At 38.4% G+C, this 20,544-nt stretch overlaps 1 protein-coding gene across 1 annotated transcript in view; it reads left to right on the top strand.

Moving 5' to 3' along the window:
* Nucleotides 1-20,544, top strand: part of PRKD3 (protein kinase D3) — an 82,407-nt gene that overhangs the window by 58,861 nt on the left and 3,002 nt on the right. The window contains exons 10-18 of the mRNA XM_059405456.1: nt 216-293; nt 1,353-1,629; nt 4,688-4,740; nt 8,841-8,913; nt 9,963-10,069; nt 14,367-14,528; nt 14,760-14,858; nt 17,404-17,671; nt 19,747-19,832. Coding sequence (XP_059261439.1) covers nt 216-293; nt 1,353-1,629; nt 4,688-4,740; nt 8,841-8,913; nt 9,963-10,069; nt 14,367-14,528; nt 14,760-14,858; nt 17,404-17,671; nt 19,747-19,832 — 1,203 coding nt within the window. The remainder of the gene's footprint in view (nt 1-215; nt 294-1,352; nt 1,630-4,687; nt 4,741-8,840; nt 8,914-9,962; nt 10,070-14,366; nt 14,529-14,759; nt 14,859-17,403; nt 17,672-19,746; nt 19,833-20,544) is intronic.

Genomic DNA, 20,544 nt, shown 5'->3' with positions numbered 1-20,544 from the left:
CTACCATTGCTTACCTGGAGTGAGATGTGAATGGTGGCGGGAGTATACTTGGCACTCTGTATCCTTCTTGTATTTGCAGAATTTTGACCCTCACGAATTTTAAACCTACAGAAATACAAACTTATGAGTAGAAATGAAAGGGAAAGGAAAGGGACAGGCACTTTGGAGGAACCATTATTTTTATACCGCAGACTTTTATGTCCTTTATTTTATAGAGAAAGAGGCATTACTGGAGACTGGACAGCAAATGTCTAACCTTGTTTCAAAATGAATCTGGATCAAAGTATTATAAGGTAAAAATTATACATATTTTGAAAAATATGTACATTGAAACATTACATATTTTCCAAATATTCAAGTAATATTCATTAATTATTATATTGGCATATACCTATTTTGACTCTGCCTAATGTCCTGTATAAAAGGCACTGTTAAGTTCCGTGTTGAAATAACTGTCCCACACCCCTCCATTTCACCCCTCACAGTAGCCCTGCTGCCCAAAGTTGTTTTTCGTTGTGTGTTCCTTTGGTTTTGGCCTGCTTGTCAGGTTGCTATTGATTGCCTTTTGAATGCTGTGATTTAGGTTGGGCAGTGTAGTAAGTCCCATGATCATCACCTGCCCAGAAGAGGCCACTGTGGGATTTGGTGTTCTCTACGCTCCATTTTATCTGTGAGGCCCTGATCCCCAGAAGCAGCTTCTTCACCTCTTGTCTGGTCTTCTTTGCTTGGCTTGCTCCACCCTTTGCGTGTCAGAGACACCAGACAAAATAGCAGAGTGTAGCAATTGTATCCTTAAGAAAGAGAATAGAAACTAGACTTGCTTTGATCTGGTTGGGTCCTTTTAAGTACTTTCTTTGCATTAGGGAATGGATTTCCTATAAATACTTGTTACATTTATGGGCAGAACCAGATGGAATGCTTGAACAACCTGTACTAACATTCTACTTTTGTTTGCTCTTATTTTTGCTTTGTTCTTCTCTGAGGGCTGTATCTTGCAGCAGCCTCTGGTAGAGAAGTAATTGTTGAGTTGATTTAATGACAATTGGAAAGTGACAAGTGTTGCATATAGTGGCATTTACCCTCCAGGATCCTCTTCTTCCTTACAGTCTAATGACCTGCTGCAGGCCTGAATCACTGGCTTAGTGATCATACTCCATGCTCTGCCTTCGGCATTGTTGGGCGTGCAGATCATTCCAGGCAGATACTATCATAAGACTTGACTGTGTGTTCCATGTACCACATACTTGTGTTCATCTTAATGCATTCATTAAAAACGCATATCTCTGTTAGTGTATTTGAAAATAAAAACAAAGATGTATTCATATCTTTTAATGCTTAATTTTTTACTTCAGGAAATCCCACTTTCAGAAATTCTCCGCATATCTTCGCCACAAGATTTCACAAACATTTCACAAGGCAGCAACCCACACTGTTTTGAAATCATCACTGATACTATGGTATACTTTGTTGGGGAGAACAATGGGGATAGCTCCCACAATCCTGTTCTTGCTGCCACTGGAGTTGGAGTTGATGTAGCACAGAGCTGGGAAAAAGCAATTCGCCAAGCTCTCATGCCTGTTACCCCTCAAGCAAGTGTTTGCACTTCTCCAGGGCAAGGGAGAGATCACAGTAAGCAATAAGCTTGTTGATGGCTTTTCTCCCCCTCGCATTTTGTGGGTATGGTTGTGTTTCTGCATGTATTTCTTTCTTTCTTTCTTTTCTTTTTTTTTTTAAGATTTATTTGAGAGAGAGAGCGAGAGCGAGCATGAGCAGAGTGGAGGGGCAGAGGGAGAAGCAGACTCCCTGCTCAATCTCGATCCCGATCCCGGGACTCTGGAATCATGACCTCAGCCGAGGGCAGATGCTTAACCAACTGAGCCACTGAGGCACCCCTCTGTATATATTTCTAATGCTTACTTTAAGCTTCATCTGTACTAACCAATATTGTTAGTTAATTCCTTTGTATAGTTATGTTATAATGTATACATAAACCCCTAGAGCTAGGTTTCAGAGTCAGTTTCCCTACATTCAAATCCTGGTTCTGCCAACCTGTTATATGATCTTAGGCAAAACCTTACCTCTCTGTAATAGTACCTACTTTATAGGGTTCTCAGCATTAAAGAAAGGAGAACCAGTGTTTGGTATCCATGAACTCTCATTGGCTTAAGCAGACTACTAGCATTTTGCTTCATGGTGGGATATAAACAGGTGATAGAGTATTATGGTTCACATCATATTTGTGAAATCTATGAAGTCATAAATGCCATTTTTCTTTTAACTGAATTAAAACATTCAGAAATACTAAAAAATTATTAAAATATGTTCTTTGCACCAACAAAATTTATAAAATAAAACCTAAATTTGATAAAGGGTCAAGTGAAAGCCATAACATAATGTCACTTTTATGCTACTGGTGTTGTTATTTATGGGGAAACATTATTCATTAGACAAGTATATTTAAATCGAAATAGGTATCAGCCAGTTCCTAAATGTGTGTAGTTCAGCTCTATTATTTCATGCATCTATTCTTGGCATTATACTAGGCTCAGAGCTAGAATGCAAAAGAAACACAGAAATTAAGGGAGAAAGGGCATACAACATAAGTGTTAAGTGGTAGCATAAGGCAGTAGAATGCAGAAATGAGTAATGCATTATCTGGGGGATGCAGATATGCAAAGGAGGAGTAAGCAGAGACTTTATGATAGAAACAATCTGATTTGAACCTTGACCTTGGATCTCAAGTAGGTAAGGATAGGAAAAATCAAAAGGGAAGGGTGAAGGGGGATCGTGTTACTCTAGTTAAGGAAGACGGTCGTGATCAAAGGGATGAAAGTAATGACTGTGAACATGTTTGGTGTTTAATACTGACTCTCAGAGGATGAATCAGATGGATATTTACAGTGCTGCTTAAGTTCGGGGTGATTTTAGGCAAAAGTCTGATATCCTAATCGAAGCCATGGATCTTTTCCCCCAGAAAATGATACAGGGACATAAACACAAATGTTATGTATAATGGGATATAGGAATATTCTCTGTTCTCCAGCCCATCCATGGACCTCCTCCCTCGGGATAAGAGTCTCTAAAAGCAGAATGACCGAGGGGTTAAGAGTGAGGATGGTAGAGAATGAAAGCACAGTCGTTGCTTACTGGCTGTGATCTTGGTCTCTGCAGTCACTAATCTGAAGTGGGAATAATAATAAATGCATATAATGCACTTAGCACAGTGTTCTGACACATTGGTAATACTATTCCTGGGTTGTTGGCTGCTGCTATTGGTTTTTCTGGAGTGGAGTTCTAGGAAGCAATAGAAGATAAATCTAGGTGGAGTTACACAGTGGAGGCATTTGAAATAAAATCAGTACTGACTTGTGCTAGGAAAATGGAATGATTGAAAAACAAAGCTTTAGACACTTTAATATCATTGATGCTCTGCCTTTTTTGTTCATTAATATTTGAATTAGTTAAAATATTTTAGGATTAACATTTTTAAATGCAGTCTTTGACAGTCATATTACTTATTTTTGAATTATAGTATGCTTACATTTTCTTGTTTTAAATTTTTATATGTGGGATCTTTTTAAAGATTTTTTTTTTTTTTTTTTTTTTTTTTTTTTTTCAGAGAGAGAGATGGGGAGAGAGCAAGCACAGGCAGACAGAATGGCAGGCAGAGGGAGAAGCAGGCTCCCTGCTGAGCAAGGAGCCCGATGTGGGACTCGATCCCAGGACGCTGGGATCATGACCTGAGCCGAAGGCAGCTGCTTAACCAACTGAGCCACCCAGGCGTCCCTATATGTGGGATCTTAAAGGAAATTTCATATCTTATTTCTTTGAGTTTTCTCTGAGATTTTATATGTTTGAGACCTAGTCTCTTACATACTTTCCATGTGGCCCTCTTCCCTTGTCACTTACTTCCTTTGCTTATCAAAGTAATATAGACATAGAAACTTCACAGTCATAAGGAATATAAAATGAGACAGCCCTTCCTGTACACTTGTAACACATCCCCTTATTCCTGCTTCTATATCTCCCCCATGAGAAAACCATTATTAACAATTTGGTGTATATTTCTTGGTTTGGGGAGAATGGAAGCTGGTACTACCTGTACTGTATTATTATATTTTTATTTTTACAAAAAATGCGATTTGCTTTTATCCACTATTAAACTAATATGGGATCAGATATATTTCAGTGTCAGTATATAGATTTATCTGATTTATCTAATTCTTTATTATTAAAATAATGCCTGCTTTTTATGTTTTAGAAAATGCGGGCAGTGTGGAAATGTACAAAGACTAAAGTTTTTGTTCCCCAACCCTTCCTCTCTTGTTCACCAGAAGTATCATATTTTCTTTGTTTTTAATTCAAATGCTGCTGCCTTACAACTTGCCTTTCTAACTTAATATGCCATGGATAGCTTTCTAACTCAGTATGGATAGCTCTACACCATTGAGTGTTTAGATAATATTTCTTTGTGTGGATGTGTCAAGTTTTATTTGACTAGTTTCTTATTGATGGGTTAGTATTATGTGTGTGGATAAATTTTTTTAAAGAACATAATTATATTAACTGTATGTTAGCCACTTTTAAAAATTTAATGTAGTGTGGGCATTCACATATCAGCAAATGTTAATATTAAGTCATACAACAATTTTTTTCTTTTCTCATACATCATCCTTCTGTTTTACAGAAGATTTGTCTACTAGTATCTCTGTATCTAACTGTCAGATCCAGGAAAATGTGGTAAGTAAAAATTACAGCTAAAATAGTAAATTGGGTAATTAAAATAGGTAAAATAAGATGTGAAAATCTTATTAAATAAATTCAAGAGACAAAAACCAAACTCTTAAATACAGAGAACAAATGTAGTTGCCCGAGGGGAGTTGGGTGGGGGGGGATGGTGAAGTAGATAAAGGGAATTAAGAATACATTCATCTTGATGAGTGCTGGAAACATTTAGAATTGTAAATGACTATATTGTATATCCAAAACTAGTATAACATTGTATGTTAATTATATTTGAATTTTTTAAAAGTTCATGGGCCAGAGTATTGAGCACTTGGCCTAAAGGCACCAGCTAGATTTTGTGGCTGATAACTACTCTAAGGAGTTCTGCTTTATGAAGGAAACTAAAGCAGATTTTTTTAAAGTGTGAAAATAAAGATAATTTTTTCACAAGTGATAGTAGAATATCACATAGTGATAGACTAGTTCAAAGAGAAGGGAGAGATTACTTCTTGCTGGTAAGGAAGGAGGGAAAGCTTCCTCAAGGAAGTGAAGCCTGAGCTGTGCCCACAAGGATGGAAAGGCATTTTGGCTAAAGTGTGGAGAGGATGGGGGTCAGGGGGAGACAATAGTTAGGGAAAGCACAGGGACCAGGATGGACAAATAGAGGGAAGCAGGACAAACAAGACTTTTAATACAAGACTTTCAAAGAATAGTGAATGGAAGAGGTTTGGCTGCATAGGTAGGTACATGTTAGGGATTATGACAGGGGTCAGCATACTTTCTATATTTTAGGCTTTGGGGTCCACACCCTATTACTTTACTCTGCCATGGTCATGAGAAAGCATCCATAGGCAGTGCATAAAGGAATGAGCATAACTGTGTCCCAATATAACTATTTATAGACACTTGAATTTGAATTTTTATCATTTTCACATGTCAAAAAATGCTTTTATTATTTTCCCTTTTAACCATTTAAAATGTAAAGTTGATTTGTATATCAGGAGCCCATACAAAAGAGACAGCAGGCTGGATTTGGCCTGTAACTGATTTGCCAACCCTGGATAAGAAAAAAGATTCGAAAAAGAAGTCATAAAATAGTTCATTGGCTGTCTAAAAATTTCTTTGATAAAAATCTCGCCATCCTCCACTTGGGGCCTCCGGCTGTAATACCCCTGTAGCATATACATGTTGGCTTTTCTAAGACTGCATGAAGAGACTGGCTATCCAGTAGTGTTACAGGGAATAGAGGGTTTCAAGGAGATGTAATCTGTGTATCTCTTGTAGTGGTAGGTAACCAGATTTTGGGGGAGGAAGAGGGGGATTACACAAACATGAGGTCACTAACTTTCAAGGATCCCCTGAGAACTTGAGGGGCATATCCATTCATAGCTGAGAAGGGAAGAGTTTCAGAATTGGTCTTTGTGAAAGCCTTTTCTAGCAGTTATTATTTGACTAGTGGATGTTCCCTCATCTAATTTGATTAGAATCAAAATTTCCTTGGTTAAACAAAAAATTGATTAAAGTTGGGAAGCATGTAAAAATGATTCTTATAAATCTTAAAATTTTCATTATACCTTAAAACACATATATATACATATTGATTTACTTTTGTCACAGGGATGAGACTTCTTTAAGTATGGGTCTGTTAAGTAGAGTTCCACCTCGTCTTTCTTGCATCAGGCACACCTTTAACATAGTACTGCAGTTCCCATGCTCATGCCCTGATTTTATGCAGACTCCACAGGTTAAGGGCACAGTTCCTAACAAAGCTGCTCTCACTTGAGACACCAGCCACAAGTGCAGGGGTCCCCAGTTCATCCATACTTCTCACTAACTGGCTACAGAGTCGGGATTCCCACAAACCCACACTGAGGTTCAGTAACTCACTAGAATGACTCAGAACTCAGGAAAGTGCTGGATTTAGATTTACAGCCTTATTGTAATAGATAAAAATCAGGATCAGCCAACCAAAGACACATAGGGTATAGTCTGGGAGGGTTCTGAATGTAGAGCTTCTGCATTCTCTCCCTGAAATCAGGACATGCAACCCTACTGCACAGTGATCTGTCACCAGCCTGCAAAGTCACCTGGGCCTTAGTGTACAGAGTTTTTATTGGAATCTCATTAAGTAGGCATGATTGACTGAAGCATTGGCCACATGATTGAACTCCATCTCTTACTGCCCCTTCTCCTCCCCTGAGTTTGGACCGGTTCAAAGCCCTAACACTGTAATCATATGGTTGGTCTTTCTGGTGACTCTACCCCATCCTGAATCATTTTGTTAGCATAATTCTGGTGTGATCCAAGGGGCTCATGAATACCATAATATATAAGATACTCCTATGACTTGAGAAATTCTAAGGATTTAGAATCTCTCTCTTTGGAACTAGGGACAAAGGCCAGTCAAGTTCTTATTATACAACAACACCCCTAATGGATTCTCTAAAATTTCTAATTTTTGTTTCTTTAAAGTAGAACCAGGGATACTTGTGAAGTATTCTGAGAACAGAATCCTTACCCCACAATCTTTGGTATTTATTTTGCTCACAAATAAATTGACAGCTGTAGTTTTGGTGTCTCACCTTTATAGAGTTTTGTGTGTGTGTGTGTGTGTTTTTTTTTTAAAGAGTTATTTATTTAAGAGAGAGAACACAAGGAGGAGGGACAGAGGGAGAGATAATCTCAAGCAGATCTGACACTGAGCATGGAGCCCAGTGCAGGGCTCGATCTCACAACCCTGAGATCATGACATGAGCCAAAACCAAGAGTCGGATGCTTAACTGACAGTACCACCAGGTGCCCCCTTTATGGAGTTTCTAAAACTACTTTGCTTTCATAGAAATTTCTAATGTTTTATTGACTTATATAGTATACTTATTTAACTTTTTGTAATTAAACTATATAATCTATAACATTTGGCATGATGGGTTTGGGAACAAATTCAGTTTTAAGAGTTATTTGTTGGGATGCCACATGCATTTTATACAGTCAATATTTTCTTTTCAGAGAGAATGGGAAGTACAGGTTATTCTGGGGAGTTAGTAAAGAAAAGGTGTTAGGAGAGCCTCTACAAATAAGTTGAATTTATCTAACCCTGGTATGTCCTGAATTATTTATCTTTTTAATAGATTTTTTTGTTTCCCTAATACATCATAAGCCTCTTAACTAGGTCTGTTTTTACAAATTAGCTACCTTTTACAGAGTCATCTATACAGTTAGGGCTCAATAAGTGTTGATGACAAGCATAAAATGGTAGGCAGTTTTTAAATTAGGAGGAACCTAGAGGTGTAAACCAATACTTTGTTACAGGTGAGAGAGTCAAGTCCCAGGGAAGTCAACAATTTAAAGATTACCTAATTTCAACAGAAATTAGGACATCAGACTTATGGAATTACTGATTTTATATGCCAGGCCCCGGACTTGACACTTGGTATATATCCTCATTTAACTTACTTAAAAATACAGTGAAATAGATGTTACTGTATCCCCTTTACCAGCGAGAAATTGAGGTCTGTACCATTCCGTATGAGTTGCTACCACGACACGGGCGCTGGCAGGGAGTGTAACACTGACAGAGATGGAGCCCCTGACTTCAAACACCAGACTGCGTTAGGGAGGGGCTGGAGAGCTCCAGCCAGGAATATTCCCACAGCAACAGCCACCACCTAGGAGGACAGGGAGAGGGGGATGAGGATGGGGAGGGATCTGAGCTGCAGACTTTCTCACAGGTGCCCTTTCATCAGGCTTTCAGATCAGCCTGATAGCAAAGATAGCAAATCTCTTTAATGGTGTAATAGGTAAAATTTTGTTAATTTTTTTATGTTAATTTACTTTTTATAGATCATGACTTACTAAATACAAGACTTTCTTTTATTCAAAGCGCTTTTCCCCCAAAGGCCTTGTTACAGAATACATTGTACTTGCATATTAAAAGTCATAGTAATACAATTGGGGTTTTCTAGGGCGTGGAAAGTTTGTGTTCATAAAATATGTTAGGAAACTTAGCTGCCTCTCTCCTAAAAACAGAAAGGTGTTCAGTATTAGAATGAAAAGAGTCAGAGATACTGCCAGTATTGAACAGAGAGAAATAACGCCGCTTCCTCTTTCCCAAACAGGACATTAGCACTGTTTACCAGATCTTTGCCGATGAGGTGCTTGGTTCAGGCCAGTTTGGCATCGTCTATGGAGGTAAGCGACCTACAGCCGGCTGCGTCTCATACATACTCCAGGAAGCTGTGAAACTGGAAGACCCTGGCCAGCTGTCATGTCCTGTCACAGTTTGTCGAGTGGTTCCCCCCGCGGCTGACATGCTTTCTTCTAGCTCTGCCCTATTCACTCTGCGTGTTCTTTAATCGCAGCTGCTCGCTTTACAGAGTAACAGAAAGCGTCAGGAAATTGTTTCACAGTACTTACTTTATCTCTCCTCACAGCTCACTCATAAGGATGTTTGTGGGGGAAAATAAATGGCTGGAAGCCTTTGTTGCGCTTTGTGGGCTCATTTATCCAAGGATACGCTCTGCTGGATTTCCAGCACAAGTGGCCCCATTCGTCTGCTGTTGGCAGGAATGTCGTGCCAGGTCCGAAGACCCGAAATCGCGCTGTGACTCCTGACACTGGCAGTCATTTAAGCTCACTGTGCATTAGTATCTTCATCTGTTTAAAGCGGCCAACAAAATCTGACCTGCGGCTCCCGGGGGTGTTAATTAAGCCTAATGTACATAAAAGTACTTTATAAGCTATAATCTACAGTATAAAAGAAATGTTAAATCCTTTTCCTCCTTTGCCAACCCGCTTTAAGTAGCTTTCTAGTGGCCTTTCCGCCTTAAGGCTTGCCCTAATATGTGGTTAAATAACTGTGCTGTCTCGGTGAACCTAGAATAAAATTAATTCATTGATAAAATGCTTCTATCTTGACAGTATCTGAAGACTAAGTCAGAGTAGTTAATGCATTTAACAAGGTAAATTATTGTTCAGCAAACAAGTTCATTCAAATTTCCTGCCATTTCAAGTAATGAAACTGCCTTTAAGAGAGGCAACTACTAAGGAAAAATGTAATTTACTTCTAAAAGTTAAAGGTGAGTGAAGGAGAAAGAACAAAATCAGCCAAAGAAAAGAAATCCAAGAGTAAAAACATATTAGCTTCAGTCTTTGTTCAACTTCCTCATAAAGCTTTCATATTGTATATGAACTGTCAACTTGCTTTTTCTTTCTTTTCTATACTTTTTTTTTTTTAATAGGAAAACACAGAAAGACTGGAAGGGATGTGGCTATTAAAGTAATTGATAAGATGAGATTCCCCACAAAACAGGAAAGTCAACTCCGTAATGAAGTGGCTATTTTACAGGTAAAAAACCCAAGTTGCTTTGAATTGGTTTTAATATTTGATTTGTGAGTTTTTAAATGCAAGTCTGTTGAGTGTGCTGATAAGAATGTTTGTTTTTTCTTCTGTTTTCATATTGTGACCTTTGGGCTCAGTAGGAGGCTGGTGGGCATCTATATTAAATCCTTAAGTCTTTTTTTTTTTTTTAAGGAAAAATTAAGTTAGAGTAATCTAGGAGTTACAAGAACTGCCATTAAGATAGTAGTTTAGAACACATTTTCATCAGCAATGTCTTAACAACAACAACAACAAAAGTAAAAACCTAATCTGTCACTCCAGAAGCTCAAAATACTTGGATACCTATGTCTCCACATTTGATTAGGAGGTTAGCTAAATATAAAGATCAACTTTAGCCTACTTTGTACTTGAATTACAATTCTCAGAACAATCTGAATGTGGTAAAAACATTTTTTAACGGAAACTTCAAATACTCATTTGCTGAAATTCATTACATAAGATTTAGTCAGATGAGCATTTGAACTAGACTCTTGCACATGGGTTGAAAGGAATGTACTGCGCTCCCTCTCCTCACTCTGCCCTTTGGCTCCCCACCTCCCGTCTGCTGTGTCATCCTTTCCCATCTTTGCCCATGATTCTTCTTGGATGTAGTCCTCATTAGACAACCTCAAAGGCTGGCTGAACCCTGCCTGGCAATTGATTCTGGTATTCTCTGTTCTCTGCAGCCCCACTGACATCCTTGGTTTTTCTTCCCCATGTCTTCCCCTTTTTCAAGAAAGGTCAGGAGGTAAAGACTGAAGATCTGACTGAAACTACAGTTTTGGCCTTTCCAGTGGCAGGGAGGAACAATTCTAGAATCATTGATTAAGCAGTGACCTAGTTTACTCAGGCACATCCAGCCTCTCTCCTGAGTGCTTGATGATGATCTCTGGATTTCTGTCGGTTTAATAGAAAGGAGGACATGACATTTTTGGACATCTGCAAATATTCTGTTAGGCTGAGCCAAAATCTCTTGAAAAGGCTCCACAGTAGACTACGCTCAGCAAATTGAGTCTCTTTTCTGAATGATGGCCACACTGTCTTGCTGTTCCTTAAATATGACAGATGTGGTCCTGTCTCAAGGACTTTGCTTTAGCTGTTACCTCTGCCTGGAATGCTGTCACCCCCAAGATCTACATGGCGTATCCTCTGACCTCCTTCAAGACTTTGCCCAAATGGCATTTCCTCATGAGGCGTTTGCATTCTGTTCCCATCCACTCTTACCCTCTTTTTCTTCGCTCCATAGCACTCAGCACCTTCATCCTGGGTAGTTTACTAGTTTATTACCTGTTGTTTACCCCACCTTGCTAGAATAAGCTATCCATGAGATGAGATTTGTCAGTTTTGTTCACTCATGAATCCAGACTACCTACATAGTAACAGGCACAGAGCAAATACTCATTTAATGTTTATTGAATAAATGTGTTTATATGGGGGATTACCTATAACCTGTTGTTAAATTTTTTAAATGGAAATGTGGAATGGTTCCATTTGTATAATTTCTTAAGGTAATGGTGTACTTGCATATGTGTACATACAGTTATGTAAAGAAAAGGATCCATACCTACCTGAACTGTTAACATGGCTGCTGGGGACTGTGCTGTGGGGCAGGAAGGAAATGGAGGCTTTTTACTTTTTCATAGGGATGTGGTAATATAAAACTGTCTTTGCTGTTGCCTGAAGCATAGGCTGTAGAATAGTAATGGGAGAAAATGATGTTGCTCTCATGGCTACTTATATAAATGGGAAAATGTCATCAGAAACTTAAGAAAGAAATTTCTGGTTTGAATACTGTGGTATATTCGCCATTTTCCCTTTCTCTTTTTGAGAGTCCCCTAAAAGCTATAAGAAAAATGACAAACAGAAATTTTTTAAAAAACTAATAAAAATAGAAGAAAGTGCGGACCTATAAAATAGAGGAGTTTTCCCAGAAACACTGGCGATGGAGCCAAGAGTGCATGCAGGAAGAGGTGCCACAGTAAGGGCTGTTTTTGCTGGCTCTTCTGAATTGTATAATTGTGAGATCCTCTCTAGGTGCCTCCTCAAACAGAAGAAAGTGAAGGGGGTCATGATCTTCTGAAATTTAATTTAAGGGAGAACACAGTAAGTGAAGGGATGAAGCGCCCTTTAATAGTGGAAGAGGGCAGACCACACCAGATAGCAGCAGTGGCCTTTAGAAAGGAGAGCTAGAGAGGAGGCGGGGAGAAACTGACCAGCGCAGCAGCAGTCCTGCGAGATGAAGTAGCCAAACTAACGACGCGGAAGGCCTAAACCGCGTAAGGTAATCAACCACTGTATGCTGAGTCTGTACCCTAAAAACAAAGAACTCATTCATTTACAAAAGCAGGATATATAAAAAATAAAAAATTATATTAAAATAATAAAAATAAAAAAGCAGGATAAATGGTATTCTTTGATCCTAATGCAGTAATACTAGAAATAAATTACAAAATGGAAAAACAAAAGCTCCCACCACCCGAAAGTTTTTTAAATCTCTTAATTTTTAAAGAGCAAAATCAAGATTTCAAAGTATTTAGAAAATAATTGTGAAAATATTGGGTATCAGCTTTTAGACTATTGCTCAGAAAATTTATAACCTCAAATATTTACATAAGAAAGAATGAAAATAAGTGAATTAAGAATCCAACTCAAGAGGTTAAAGAATGAATAATAAAGGAAAGCAAAAATAAGAGAAATAAGAACATCTTGGGGAGAGGACCACAAATAGTGAAAAAAATTTAAAGGCATTTTAAGATGCTGCCTTTCCCAGCTCTATCAAATAAATTTGAAAACCTCGAGAAAATGATTCTCTATGAAAGTATAATTTACCAAAAGACTCCAGAGGAAACAGGACATTTAAACAAACAGAGGATGTTAAGAGACAATAATGTTATAGCATACTTCTGTTTTTGTGTTTGTGTACTGTTTACAGGACTGGGGGTGGGGAAGAACTTTCAAGACAACTACAGCATGGGGATAGCCAACCACACTTAGAATTCTATGTTGATCAAATTTGTGATATTCTGAATCTTCCCCTGCTCACTACTATTATCACACCCATGTCACTTTTTTTTACTATATAAAATTCTCTTTTTTTTTTTATTTTGCTGCTTGGAATACCATCTCATTAAATTATTTTAAGTTGATTAGTAAACAGTATTTTACACTTGCTAGTCATTTTTAAAAACACCATGATTCAGACATTGAGCTAAAATGACTAAGACAGTCTCTGCTGTCAGGGAACTTACTAGGATACAGAGTGAGATGTGTACACATTGACACAGTACCGTGGGATAAACATTGTTGCATGTATATATAGTGTTAGGTGAAAACTCTATCGCCATAGAGAGAGGTAATGTGAGCTGGAATTAAAGCCACCACAATGGGAATTGAGAGATAATGGCAAATTCAAAAAACATTTTAGAGATGGTATTCAGCCTCACATAAGCCAAAAAGAAGTTTCTCCTTTTAGCATAATTAGGTACCTATAATAAAGATAAAAACATAACAAAAATATACTTCTAATAATAAAAAGTTTAATCACCTTTAATGAAGATATGAAAGTCTAAGCAGAGGAATAGATTTATATCCAGGACTAGAAAACCATGGAATATTTTTGAGCATAGCTGACTTAAGATAATTTGCTTTTGAGGAAGGTTTTTGTTTTTTAATCAGTAAGATAGATGGCTTTTTTATTAGCAGAAACAGTGTCACATTCAGGTTTATATTTTTGCAACCCTGGTAACATAGTGGTGCTTAAGAAGCGTGAAGATGGAGGTAGAGATCTTGAGCCTGAAAGCAGGAAAACCAAATGCAGATATGATTGAGAATGCAGACTTAGATAAATAACTACCCTAAAAACAGAACCATCTCTTGAGCACAGACCTCCACAGATACAGCCCCAAAGAGCTAAAGCTCTGTGTAGTTAGCTAAAATTTGATTGGCAGTTGGTGTCTGTTCATGGACAGCATAAAATTACCACAGCGTCAGAAGACTAAAAAGATGAGGAAGAAAAATGTAGTAGTAATGGACAAGGACACTTATGTAATTAACTGGAAAGACCTCCTTTCCCCTCAGGGCATCCATTGCACTACAGATCTTGGAAAATCCGATCCATGATCCTATTCGTTTGCTTTTACAGCTTATTTTTGTTTTTCTTTCTATGCCATGTATTCCAGACAGTCGCAGTACATTGTTAGATGTTTGCATAGTAAAATTATTTTTCTACTTATGTTGGTCATATCCGTATCCTGCAACTCTCCAGAATTTGCACCATCCTGGGATTGTAAACCTGGAATGTATGTTTGAAACTCCAGAACGAGTGTTTGTAGTAATGGAAAAACTGCACGGAGATATGTTGGAAATGATTCTATCCAGTGAGAAAAGTCGACTTCCAGAACGAATTACTAAATTCATGGTCACACAGGTACTTTAACTTTTTTTTTTTTTTTAAACAGTACTTGAAAACAGAGAAATGGCATGCTTTTACATTTTGGGTTATTTTGGGAATTTTTAACTTTGAAGAACAGAGTAACACTTCAGTTAAAACTTGACAAACTGTAGTAGACTTTTCAAATTATCATACCATTCAAGAGCTCAGGTGGGGGTTTATGATTTTTTCAAAGCACTGAAAAAATTCTGTTTTCTTCAATAACAGATCCTAGTTGCCTTGAGGAATCTACATTTTAAAAATATTGTGCACTGTGATTTAAAGCCGGAAAATGTGCTGCTCGCATCAGCGGAGCCATTTCCTCAGGTGAGATACTCTTTAGAACCTTTTTAAGTATCTGACAGTATTACAGAGCAGCCAAGTAATAAAAGGGAAAGCAGTAAATTCAGACTTATAGCCATCTTAACAGAAGGAATTGGCCTATAACTGCCAGTGAGGATTAATACTTGACATAATTTGAACTCCGACCTTATTATATTATTTTCATTAAGACTTTTTGGACTTAACCAGACCTCAAGGAATAACTTTTTGCACATGGACTGAAGTTCACTTCTTCCTGGGGTTTGGGAATGAAGCGAGGAGAGTCAATCTTGGCTGGTGCCTGGTGCTTGGGACAAATTCCCCATAAAAACGGGTAACCCTGCAGTAGGGGACAGTAGATTTAGAGGGGGGAGACACTAGGTTTTGAGGCAGGCAGCCAATTTTCCTTCCTCTTCAGAGCACTTTATTTCAAACATTTCACCAAAACCTGTGGAAGAATTACATTTCCCATTACTGCCATCACTCACACATATATATCCCCTTTGTGCACTCACGCATGTATGTTTATATGTCTGTGTCCTGTGTGGGATGCATTGAATTTTTTACTTGGTTAAATTTCATTTCACTAAAGAATGTTGATCCTGTTCCAAAATTATTTCATAACCTAAGAAAATGCTTCATAAACCCGTAGTTTGGAAGTTTTCCTGAGGAATAATATATTGTTGGGAGTACCCATAAATGTTTTTCATGGTTATCACTGGTGAATTTTCCAATCAGCTAGAATATCTGTTGACAAACTATTATTTATTTATTTATTTATTGGAAAAATGCATAGTTAGATGGCTAGACCAAGGACAATGATTTATTTTACCTGAGTTAAATACAACTCAAATTGTCATTCAAAGAAAAATATATATATATTTTAAAGATTTTATTTCTTTGAGAGTGAGAGAAAGCAGGAGAGGAGGTAGGGTCAGAGGGAGAAGCAGGCTTCCCACTGAGCAGAGAGCACGATGTGGGGGCTCAATCCCAAGACTCCAGGATCATGACCTGAGCCCAAGGAAATTGCTTAACCAACTGAGCCACCCAGGCACCCCAAAAAGATTATTTTTAAAAATTACTCTTACAAGGAAGTAATCCTATTGCTTTGTAATGCCTGTGTTGTTAAAAGGGATTCCCTATCATTGTGAGGTCGAAAAGGGTTCCCTAGCAGTTGGTGTGATGTTTGTAATAAAGTGTTTCCATACGTTATCATCTCATTTGATCTTCAGAATAGTCTGGGCGAAGGATGCACACCCCTACAGTGAGGCTAAAACTTTCTGACTTCTGAGAGGAACAAAGGGAACATCATTTCCTTGACATTTCTTGTTGCCCAAGTACTAGCTATGGCCACACTTTCTTATTCAGTTGCCAGACTGCCATGGCATCTTTATCAAGATGTTACTAGAAATATGGCATGTAACAACAACAGCAAAGAGAGTTCACATGTCTGCATGGTTAATAATCCTGTTCTAGGACTTAGAGGGAGCCACATTCAGTAAAGACACAGAATAATCATAAAACATGCACCAGGGTCCATGTCTTAGTAATAACAAGAAGTATTTGAATACACCTTCATCTTTGCTTTCCAGGCACTGTTATACCGTTGGTTGTAGAGGCCAAATCCCTTTTTTCATCAACTGATCATAATGCTTTTTGTGAAGACATTTTGTAAGTCAGGGAATTTTCTCTGGAAAATACTTGGCATTTGCTTATTTAGCATGAATGTATCATTACTCCCTAAAACCCAAACTTCTTCTAGAAGATGGGCAGCAAGATAAGGGCTCTGAGCTCTGCCAAGCTCATCACATTTCTAGAACACTCTTTCCAAAAGGATATTATAGTGACTGTGACTACCTTCAAATAGACCTCGTTTTTCCAGATCCAAAGTCTGACTAGTCATCATTTTGCTGATTCTTTCATGCAGACTCTAGCCTTGCTCTTCTGAGGGCTACAGTACTAGTTCTCTTTACTACACCTCAGTTTACTTGCCAACCGATAGTAGTCCTCAGGAATACAGATTCTAGGATTAAGGGTCAGTTTAATAAAGGGTCAGTTTTTAAATACCAACTTATTTTTCATTCAGCGTAAATTTATGAGTACCTTTATGTGTCCAGGCACTATTTACTGAGGATTCAAAAATGAGACACATAATTTCTGCTCACGGATGATAGAAAAGTAGCTCCTTAAAAGCCAAATGCTAAAAAATCAGTGCCTTCGTATTTCATCATAAAACTTTGACCACTTATACCACCAGTCTGGTTTTTCTGGCATTCTGAAAGCTAGAACTTTCAAAAAACTGGTTTTTTGAAATAAGCACTAGGAAAGCTCTTCACACTATGTCAGTAATACATCACAGGGTTATAAATGTACCTGCCTTTTGGCAAAAGGGTATTTTATAATTTCCCCACCTGCATTCATTTGACATTCGTAAATCAGTACATATGTTGGCAGGTGTGTTGAAATGACTCGGTATCATACTTAGGGACAGGTATGTATAGATTGACTGACAGATGAAAATGCAAAATTAGCATCATCTTTTTATTTCCAGGTGAAACTGTGTGACTTTGGTTTTGCACGCATCATTGGTGAAAAGTCATTCAGGAGATCTGTGGTAGGAACTCCGGCGTACTTAGCCCCTGAAGTTCTCAGGAGCAAAGGTTACAACCGTTCTCTAGATATGTGGTCAGTGGGAGTTATCGTCTATGTTAGCCTCAGTGGCACATTTCCTTTTAATGAAGATGAAGATATAAATGACCAAATCCAAAATGCTGCATTTATGTACCCACCAAATCCCTGGAGAGAAATTTCTGGTGAAGGTAAGGGAAAAAAAGTTTCAGCTCTATGCCCTTTAGTCTAAAAATCTTTGTGATCTCAAATCAGCCTGTCTCTTTTGTCTCATCTTTTTAAATTTCTCATATTCATCTTTCAAATTCAACCAGTTTTTGAGCACTCTTCCTTCTGCATTGTCTCTTCTCTCATTTCCTTATAGCACTAATCCAGGCCCCAGGTTCCTCCTTTAGAAACTACTAAAATATCTTAACAGTCCTATCCATTAGACACTTTCCCGGCCCTACTTTTGTCTCAATCTGCCCCAAACACCTTGGCCTCCTTTTAACCACATTGCAACTATGTAGGTCTCCCTGAGACAGCCCGAGTCTACCTGCTGTCCTCCCCTCCATAAAACCTAGTTCTTTTCTCTTCCCGCCTACTTTTCTGCATTTTGCTTAGGCCTTTCCCCTGCCTACAGTCCCTCTTCCTTGTTACTGAAATCCTTTTAGTCCTTCAGGACTGTGGCACATCTATGAAATCTTCCCTGAGCCCCTCCTCTAAACTTGGTAAGATCAACTCAGGCTACTAGGCGGAGATATTTTTCCTTATTCTTTCTTTTCATAATTACTTATTTTCAGAACTAGATTGTAAGCTCCTTGAATGGAGACCTTTCAGGTTCTTTATATCTAGAATGAACTTTATAGACATTTTCCAGTTTATTTGTAGCCCTCCCAGGGTCCAGTCCTAGGAAGCAGGATACATCTATTTTCCCTGCCCATTACCGGTTTTTGAGCTTGCAAGCTGGGGTTCTGTACGCATGAAGAATGCCTCGGCTGTCCCTCTTTTACTTTTTGATACTGTCGGGCAGAGCACACAAGTTATTTAGCAGCCGCATGTTGAATGGAATCCTACTGGGAAAATACCCCACCTGGATTTTGCCAACCTTTGGAACAAGGGTTTTCTTTGTTTTCCAGAAGTACCAGACCTCATCATAGGGATTAACAGCCCATTAAACAGGGGAAGTTTGAGGAACAACCTGTAAGAACAGTAGCAGGCTTACTTGGTAATGGACAGCTAACTGAAGTATAGATGAGGTTTCTCTTAGAGTTCCTCGGGCAGTGTGGTCTGCAGACCTCTTCTGTCAGCACCATCAGGGGGTGAGTGGACTAAACCCAAACCCCCTGGCTATATCCCAGAGCTTCCACCTCACCAGCTGGCATGACACTAGGAATGCATTTTAATAAAGACCCCAAATGATTCTGTTGCACATGGTGGACATCCACTTAAGCAACACCGGGTAAAAGTTTTAAGTATTTGGAACCGAGAGTTCATAATTAAAATACCTGTGGTATGCAGAAGAGAAACAGAGTGGGTATGATGTGAACGTTTCATTTGGCTCATCCCTGGGTCCAGGCTTTTGTGTCTGTATTTCAAACGTACTGTCACACTGCACTGTAGTCAGGACGCAGTCACACGGAGGTTATGGTTTTGCAGTTGCTTCATTTCTTCAAATAACTGGATAAAATAAGTATGCCAGCATACTTACTGTTATTATACACACCAAACACCACGCTTGTTTGAGTGTGAACTTGTGGTAATAAGTTACCCTGTTAGTCTGGCCCCATTTGTAGAGGAAGCCAGCAGCTTTGGCTCCTTAGCAGACCAAGCCAGGGACTAGGGAATGGTGTCTTTGGGGGAAACAGCGAGTTGGTCTTTGATCAGTTTTTTTAATTCATTTTGAAATAATAATAGCCATAACTAGCACTTACGTGCTAGGCACAATTCTAACTAAGCTCTTTACATGTGTTATTTCATCTTTACAACAACCTCATTTTGTAGACAACAAAACAGAGTAACGGCAGCAGGCACTCACCGACCCTCTGCCACACTGAATGTGTACTCTGCACACATTCAGTGTGCATGTGAACGTGTACTAAGTGCAGTGAACATTTATGGATCCTAACAGGGTAGTTGCGCAGGGTCGCTGTTAAGACTGCAGCCTTGAGAAGCAAAACCCTCGACCCTGTATTTCTGTGATTTGAACTGCTGCCTTCTAAGACTCACAGGTTTGGTTTGCTCCATATACCCAAATTTACGTGTCTGATTTTGTCTTTTCTCTTAGCAATTGATTTGATCAACAACCTACTTCAAGTGAAGATGAGAAAACGTTACAGTGTGGACAAATCTCTTAGTCATCCCTGGCTGCAGGTAAAAAGACAAAAAAAAACCCTCGTCTCTCTGGTGATCCTCATTCAGGCCATTCATTGTACTTTGTCTTCCCTACTGAAACCACTCTAAGATCAACAGATTCTCCTTGTCTTAGAATACTGTTAAGTGTTCTTTAGTGATTAATTTATCCTGTGGCTGCATCTCTGGAGGTTTTGCAGTAAGCCACTGAAATGTAAAACTTCTAGACAGTTAAACTCCCATGAACTGAAAAGCAGTGATTTAGCCTTTTTATAGAACCTTATGTTTCATACCACCTTTTTGTAAGATAAGCATATTATTTTGTCAAATATATTTTACTTTAAAATTATCCACTAAAAGATTCATATTTGCATTGATGAGATCAGAAATGCCATTTAATGCGATTTGGCTGAAGTCCCCCCAAAAGCTGTTGCATAGATCTGTCAAAAGATACCCCCAAACTTCAGAGTAAAGAGAAGCTTTAGAACTGTTTTAAAGAGAGTAGGGAGTAGCATTAACTTCAAAACAAATGCAGTCTTAGTCAGTCTCCATGATTATTAAATTACCCTGGTAGGAGATTCTAAGTACTTTCCCCTGGTTTGAGGAGTAACTTGTGGGTGTACAGTCAGAGTATAGAACAGGATGTTTTAGTGATTATTATTAGCCATCTCAGAAGCCTCAGGCAAATTTTTTTTTTTAGTTGTAGAAACTGGTTACTTCATTAGAGATTCTA

The sequence above is a fragment of the Mustela nigripes genome, chromosome 7, assembly GCF_022355385.1.
Source record: "Mustela nigripes isolate SB6536 chromosome 7, MUSNIG.SB6536, whole genome shotgun sequence".
NCBI lineage: Eukaryota > Metazoa > Chordata > Mammalia > Carnivora > Mustelidae > Mustela > Mustela nigripes.
This window is presented reverse-complemented; position numbering and strand designations above follow the sequence as displayed.